The sequence below is a fragment of the Melospiza georgiana genome, chromosome 3 (assembly GCF_028018845.1).
Source record: "Melospiza georgiana isolate bMelGeo1 chromosome 3, bMelGeo1.pri, whole genome shotgun sequence".
In the NCBI taxonomy this organism is placed as follows: Eukaryota; Metazoa; Chordata; class Aves; order Passeriformes; family Passerellidae; genus Melospiza; species Melospiza georgiana.
Genome location: NC_080432.1, coordinates 6,526,896 through 6,534,646, shown reverse-complemented (window position 1 = coordinate 6,534,646; position 7,751 = coordinate 6,526,896). Strand labels below are relative to the sequence as shown.

The window sequence follows — 7,751 nt, the reverse complement described above, 5'->3', positions numbered from 1 at the left end:
GGGCAGGAGAGAGGCCATGGTGACAGGGGTGACATTGCATTTTGATGCTGAGCGTGGGTGTTGCTGCAACAGAGCCTTCCAAGGAGTGGTGTGTCCACATGGGCATCTTCCTTTTGCTGCCACCTCCCACTGAACTGAGGTGGGAGCTGAGAAACTGCACTCTCTGCTACCTGGCTGTGCTCGTCCAAAATATGAGGAGCTACCTCGGCCATGTAAGCTTCTCAGTTCTGCAGCTGCTAATAATGATGTGTGGTTTCCATGGCAAGCACCAGGGCAGCCAGTGCCAATCTGTATCTCCAGGTCCTTCCGCTTCCCCTACCCCACACATGTACTTACAGAGTACCTCTCGTCTTCAAAGATTTTAATAAGCACTTTTATCCATCGTTACAGTGGGAGGGATCCATCAAAAGGGTAATAGCTAGTAAATACTCAATTTTTCAGGCCCCAATCCTGCAAATGCTTAGGCATATGTTTTAGCTTTATGTGCCATAATTCAGGTTTCAGTGGAACCATTCACAGTACGTGAGGCTAAGCATATGTGTAAGTTAGGAATTGTAAAGATTAAATAGCATTCCTGTTAGCTGGAAATCAAAAGGTAGATGAAAACAGGGACTCCAGCTACAGAGGAAATGCAGTTCCTGAAGGAAGAGCGGCAGCAGCTGACATGAAAGACTTGCCAACAGAAGACCTGTCAGTGACACGTGTTAAATCTTTATTTGTGAGAGGGACTCTTCTCACATTGGCAAAATGCCAATGGGTCAGTTTCTCCAAGGGTGGAATTCATCTGGGGCATTGAGTTCCATTTGCATGGGCACACACCCTGTGAAAGCATCTTTCCACAGTTTAGAAGCATGTATCTGATTTCAGTGCTTGGGCTTCACCAGACTTTTTGCCAGGAAATGATAGATTGTTGGAAGAAATGGGACATAAGTTTCATCTGCAGATGCTTTTCCTGACTTACACCTTCCCAGTACTTTCTGGCCGTGTCAGTGGAATTGATACCAATATCCTTGAAACAGGCAAGGTAGCTTTAATTTGAACAGTGAGCCTGCAAGAAAAAAGATGTGTTTGGTCAGTTTTGGATCTTACAGCTGGAGGAAGACACTTTATGGAATGATTCATGGTGATAAGGATAGGGCAGACAAATAGGCAGAAATAAGCCACTAGCCACACTAGACAATATATTTGTCCCCTTTTTTTAATAAATTAAAAATGTAATAATATTTTGCTTTCTCCACTATCTAAGCCTCAGCTCAGATATTTAGACTTTTTTTTCCCTACCTGCCAAGGGCTTATTTGATCCTGATCTTGTATTATCTCCACACTGGCCCAAGAATCCACCCATGATGACAGCTTTTTACAAGAAACTGTATTACACAGTGTACATGTAATAAATGTGGTCTCTGTTGATGGTGACTAACTCAGGCCATTCTTCTAGTGGAGTACCAGAGTCTATAGTTTTTTCTCCTTGTTGTTTTTACTATGGAGTCCTCCCTGGCATCTTCCCAACTTCTTCATTAATTTTCTCTTAAGATAATGCAAAATTGAATTCTATTCAACCATACTTATTAAATTGGATTCTGCTCTAAATTTTTTTTTTACTAAATGTCAGGTAACTAACTTGAAAAGCTTCAAGGTTTCAAGGTTCCGGTCACGGAACTGAGACTGAGTGATAGGTTCAACACACTGCCATAAGGCGTATTTGTAGGTATAAATGGGAAACAAGAAGGAATTTTTGAAGATATCTTTTCAGTAAGATTTTATAGAATTGGTCTCTTCCAATGCAGCAGCTGTATGAGCTGTAGGTACCATTTGGATCAAAGTGATTTTTATTTTTTCTTCGTCTTTTGCAGTCAGCTAACCTAATATTTTGAGGAAATAACACTGGACATTATTGATCTATTTTTTTCTTTTCTTCCTGGCTCCTAGGTCACAGTTTAGGCCCTAGTTCAGCAAAGTACTTAAGAAGAGGCTTATCTTTAAGCACATGTTCAAGTCTCAGCAGAGTAAATGAGAATTAAGCAAATACTTAAGTACTTTACTGAATAGGGATAGAATTAAGCATGTAGTTGAATGTTTTGCTGAATCAGGGCCTTAAAATTAAAAATTAATCTTATTTGTGCTATGAAGATTGGAAAGCTACGCGCTAGATTTGGATCTTGAATTAATATAAACCAGGAACGGGGTAGCACCAACTGTCACAAGGAGAGGGGTGTATAGGTGTAAAAAGGGGGTAAAGCTGGGGTAGCTAAAATCATGGGCAGGACATAGGAGAGATGAGCATTCTGTTCCTGTGTCTGTTTCAGGCTAAATTACTGGAGACTGACATTCCTTTGTGTTTCAGCCCTGCTGCTGGTGGAACCTGGCATGCATAAAAAGTTCCATTATAGCTGCCATGCTAAGTCTGAAGTTGCAGGAGAAGGAGCTTAATCTTTCTAAGCCTCAACACACACTCTATCTGTTCTGTGAAGGGAAGGTGATGCCACTTTCTTTCTTTCAAACTCTTTGAGCTGGTGAGATTTCTTTCTGCACATTACCATTATGCCTGGCACAGTGCTCTTGCTTGTGCTTTTTAGAAGGTTTTCTAATAAAAGTCCATACTAATAAATCCTGTGCTTTGGGCATGACAAAATTATTTGTGTGACATGATAGAGTATTGTTGCAGCTGAAGTTTTGTCAAGATTTAGGTTGATATAAACTAATGGCAGCATTAAGTAGCTTTTTGACCAGCATCATTAACTCGTGAGACTCTAGGAAAAAAAAATATTTGAAGAAGTGTGATAACTTTCCACTATTTTTTAGGAAGACAGCTGCTGCTTTCTGCCTGTAGGGTTCAGCAGGTTATGGATGAATGTACCGGAATGTTTGCATGGACCAGTTTTAGGGATGTCTGTTAAATCTGCAAACATTTAGAGTTTTTAGTGCCTGTGAATTCCTTCTGAGCAGTTTTTGCTATTGGCAATAAACATTTGAGTGGTTTAAGTGAGGCATTTCAAAACCATCGTTTCTGCAAACATAGAATTGGTGCCTGGAGCTGGCTCAGTGTTCATCATGATGTTCTGTGTTGCTGTTACCCTGTAGTGATGCTCAGAGAAGATTGATTGACCCAAGTGTTTCTCTTCAACTAAACTTCATATAAGGATAGCTCAGCAGGTAGGGCTGTGAGTGTAATATGAGCTGCATGGGTACTAGCTAATGGTTAACTGGCTCTGCTGAACCTGTGTTCCTTGAACAAATGCTATCAGTGTGGGATGAGTTGTCTTATTCCTGCAGACAACCTACTTCAGGTTGGAGACTAAAGCTTTGCTCTTAGGAGTAGAAGACAGCAGGAGGGCTTTCAATACCTGCTCAAACAGGGAAGGGAAGGAAGGCATCGTGTTACTAGAGCTGCTGTTTTCCACTGAAAACAGGAGGGATGAGGCTAGTAGGGTGTCTGAGTATGTTCTGAAATGTGTAGGGTGGCTGACCTCCACTCAGCTGTTATTTTGATTTTTTAACCGAGTGTGGGGCGAACAGGTGCTTGACACAGTGTGAAGCTTCTCAGGATAGCTGGAGAAACTTTGTGCCAAGGCTCTGAGAAAGGGGAGAGAAACAGGCAAGATCATGCTTTACACAGGAGGTTACAGTGTGGAGATACTCTGTATGGAGAATGAAGGGGCAAGATAGTGCTGGAACTTTGAGCTTTCTGTACAAGACAGAAAATTAATAGATAAGGTGAGTCAAAACTGTGGATCTTGTATGCTGGGGGCTTTGAAAACTTTGTGGAAACTGCTTGTTATTAGGCATATGGGATAACCATCTTTTTTTCTGAAATTCCATAAGAGCATAAATCTACATTTTTCTGTATTTTGTGTACATGAGGGACCTCTCACCCAAGCACAGTTTTTGCAATGATAGCGTTGTATGATCATCTTGATTAATCATTTTGGCTTATAAAATAGATTATTATCTTAAATCTGAACTGTTTAAAAAACACTAGCTCTAGATGAGTTGTAATAATGTGGGTTTGTTTGGGGTTTCGTTTTTGTTTTTTTAATGGCAAATACAAATTCCCCTCTATGCATTTGAAATACGAAAACTTAGGGGGGTTTTTAAGAATAAACAAACTACTTGTTCCTATAGGTAGAAATCCAGAACTCAGTATTGAGGGCTTTGAAAGCATGTCTAGAGCAAAACCAGTGGGTTTCACTTTTTCAGGTATGGGTAGAGTAAGTTGGTAATTAATTTTTTTTGATCCTGACTAGTAGGAGATACATTAATTACATCAGAAATTATCTCTTTGTGGTTATTTTTTGAGACTTTTTTAAACTTTTCCTCCCTTGATGAATGAAGTGACCCACATCTAAAAAGAAGATAGCTTTGTATAAAGTAATGGATTTTAACTGTATAGCATCAATTGCTTACAGTGGAAGCCTCTGTTGAGAACAGAAGTTTACGATTTGATGCATTTAAAATGGTTTTTTTGACCCGATAAAAATTCTTTGTTAAAATATTGTTGGGCACTCAGTTCCCTCTTCATTTAAGTTACCCTTGCGCCGGTGTAAGTGCATTTAATTTGATTGAGCTCCCTGTGACTTAGAGCATTAAACATGTGACAAGAAACAAAATTATGAGAGATTTAAAAGGCTACTATTTTTCTTTTAGTTTTGTGTTATTTATTAACAGTATACTTCATTTGACTTCGGTTGCCCAAAAGCTCTGTCAACTAAGTTAATAGCAAATGCCACTTCCTAGTCAGCATGACATGAAAGTCTCTGGCACACAGAATGATTCCTTTAAGTATCTTGCATTCACAGAATAAAATAAGTATCTGTATTTCTTTTTTAATTAGTCTTTTAAAATTACTATTAAAGTACAAAACTTTAATTGGTTATCTTGTTTAAATAATCTCTAGACAGAGTATGGTTTGATATGATAACTGAATTGATTTATTATACTGAATGAAAGAGAGATTAACATATTTTAGACAGGTCAATGAAATATTGACAGGCCTGGAACATAAGTAATTTTGATTTGTGAGTTCTCCAGTCACTTTTCTCTTTGGCAGAAAAGTCACACTTGCACAATTTCTACGAGTTATTCTGTTAATGGCAAAAAGTTTAAACTTATAATTCAAAATTTTTGAAGCAAATCAGAAATTAGGAACCTGGAACAAGAGGCAGCTTTTGAACTGCAGGTTTGTTAAACAAAAATGCATTCGATTTTTTGCTGGGACACTCCTCTTTTAAGCACACCAAAGTTCTAAATTTTTATCTCCTTAATACCTTCTTGGCTTAAAGTGGCAAAGTCTAAAAAGACTTTATGAATACAAGTTTCGGGGGGTTTTTTTGTTTTGTTTCACTAACATCCATTTTATGGAGACTTTATGAGTTCCTTTGCATCCTCCAAATATTGACACTGCTGGGGCTGGATGGAAAGTTCAGACCAAATCTTGAACCTCCTCTTGTTGGTTCTACAGACTGTCTGGAGTCCAAAGGTTACGAACTGCTTGTAAACTATCTCCAGAATAAAAGCCTGTGTGCCAGGACATCAGTGCTAGTATTGTGTCCTCTATTCTTTTCCTAATTTGCAGTTTCTCCCCACCCTGCCCCCGTGGATTGTCAATGGCCTGAATTGTTTCAGTCTGTTTAATTCAGCGAGGCTGTGCTAATCGGTGTCGCCTGAAAGCCTGTCCTGAGACCCCGAGACTTCAGAGATGTTAATTCGCTTAGTATTACAAAACTAAAAGGGAAGAAAAAAAGAAGAAAACAAAAAACCACCAGAGTAGTTCTTCATTGTCTGCTCTAGTGACACAGACATTAAACCCTTGGATTCTGCAACAGTCAGTACACAACTTTTAACAGAACAGTTTTTAATCCATGCCGATTTAACAGAACTATTTTCTTAAATATTAAGAATTCAAATTGCTCTGTACAGGATTTACCCAGTGACCAAAAGTCAACAGAAATCTTCCTGTGAACCCAAATGTAAAGAGTTCGCTTTGCTTAGCTGTGCCAGATGTGCATGTTCAACCAAATAAGACCATTTATGTCCTTAAACCTGAGACAGTACCAACGCTGAACCTACAGCTTTCCCAGAGTGGATGTGGTCCCTTCGGGTTGTACCTGGAGGAGAATCTAAGAGCTTGAGTTACTGCCGAGGCTGTCTGGGTGGCTCAGTGGGAGAACACAGTACTCAGGAGAGGAATCCCAGGAGCCACCAAGTTCAGCCAGCAGCATCCTGAGTTCAGTTCAATGACTTGTGCATTTTTGCAAAGTGGAGGATAGACCACAGTCCAACCACATCCTTCCTCAGTAAACCAAATTGTCTGTTCTTTGGATATCCTTTGAGGATCCAGGCTCAACCTCTCAGGGAAAAGTGTAAAATAGTAGATTCCTTCAATGTTATCAAAAAACTTGTTCTAAATGAACATTTCTGCCTAGAGCTATTTTCCAAATAAATACTATTGCTAGAGAGACAGGGAGCAACCACTTACAGCTTTCCACAGGCAAACACTACATGTATTTTTACTCCCAACTGTGATAAATTTACCTTGGGTTTAGTTCATTAAGAAAACTTCATCAGGGAAATGCAATTTCTCCTCACTGTCTAAACGTAACAAATAGTACTTATCTCCTTTGGCTAGTTGTTTTTCAGACCTGAAATTCCTGTTAAATGGATCTTATTAATACAAACATTCTTAAAAGCCACACATTCTTTTCCATTGCATCGGTGTGTGGTTTTTAGTTGATAACACAATATCTACTATCTGTGGTTTATCACAGTAATTAAAAGTCCAGTGAAGGCAACTTACATGAGTCTTTAACTATGAATTGATCCTCAGTGATCAATTGTTTTTTTCAGGAATAAAATTATTGTGGGGTTTTTTTGTTTGTTTTATGTAAAATAGCTTTTACCAAAAATTAGGGTTTGTATAATGATTTTAAAATGTTTTTGTGGCATATGCCTCAGGAATATTCTCTAAATACTCCTCACGGCCAGCAGTAATCTTAATGATAAATCATTTTGCAACGTTTCAAGTGTTCTTAACTCTCGGTGAGATAATTCCAAATTCAGTGTGTTAAATATTTTCAAGAAGTAGGCTTGCTGACTTTTAATCTGCAGGTCTGTTTTGTGCCACATGCAGTTTCCAGGTACCCTGTATCTCTGGTGCTGCGTAACCCCGTCTCGCGTGCGCGGCTATCTAATCTTGCGGCAGGTGAGAAGCTGCAATTTGTGCGGCTCCTTATCGAAATGCAGAAAACCGATGTGGAAAGAATGGCAACCAAGCTGTATTTTGCCCTCACAGTATTAATTTTGTTGGGTTTTTTTTTTAAAGAAAGGTGTAACTGAATGGATAATCTGCAGAGCTGTTAAAACATGGCAGGTTGCGTGGTTCAAAGGCAAACCCTGCGGAGTCGAGCTGTGTGGGGCACCAGCGCCCTTCACTCCCCAAGGGCCCAGCGCCCCCCATGCTCACCGGGGTCTGATTGTCCAGTGATGCAAGAGTTTGCTAATTAAACAGTTCACAGAAGTGTTTGGGGCAGAACCTGTGGACATTTAACCAATTGAACAATTTATTGCTGTAATTGAAGGGGTTAGCTGGTGTTTATTAACTAGTCTTCCTGTCACGTTCCAATGGCTGGACTAACCCTTGGTCCCTGATTTGTTTTCAAGGGTCCCACCGGTGGTGTTGGCGCTGCAGTGTCGCTCTTCAGGCTGCCACTTCAAGGCCACAGCTTCACTTATCGGCCTTTTGCAAATTCAGCCAC

The 7,751-nt window shown here is 39.6% G+C and overlaps 1 protein-coding gene across 1 annotated transcript in view; it reads right to left on the bottom strand.

Annotated features, from left to right (window-relative positions):
- Positions 1-966: 966 nt before the first annotated feature.
- The window catches only part of ATG5 (autophagy related 5), a 156,337-nt gene continuing 149,552 nt past the window's right edge, over positions 967-7,751 (bottom strand). The window contains exon 8 of the mRNA XM_058019474.1: positions 967-1,048. Within this exon, the coding sequence (XP_057875457.1) occupies positions 987-1,048 (62 nt within the window). The 3' untranslated portion in view covers positions 967-986. The remainder of the gene's footprint in view (positions 1,049-7,751) is intronic.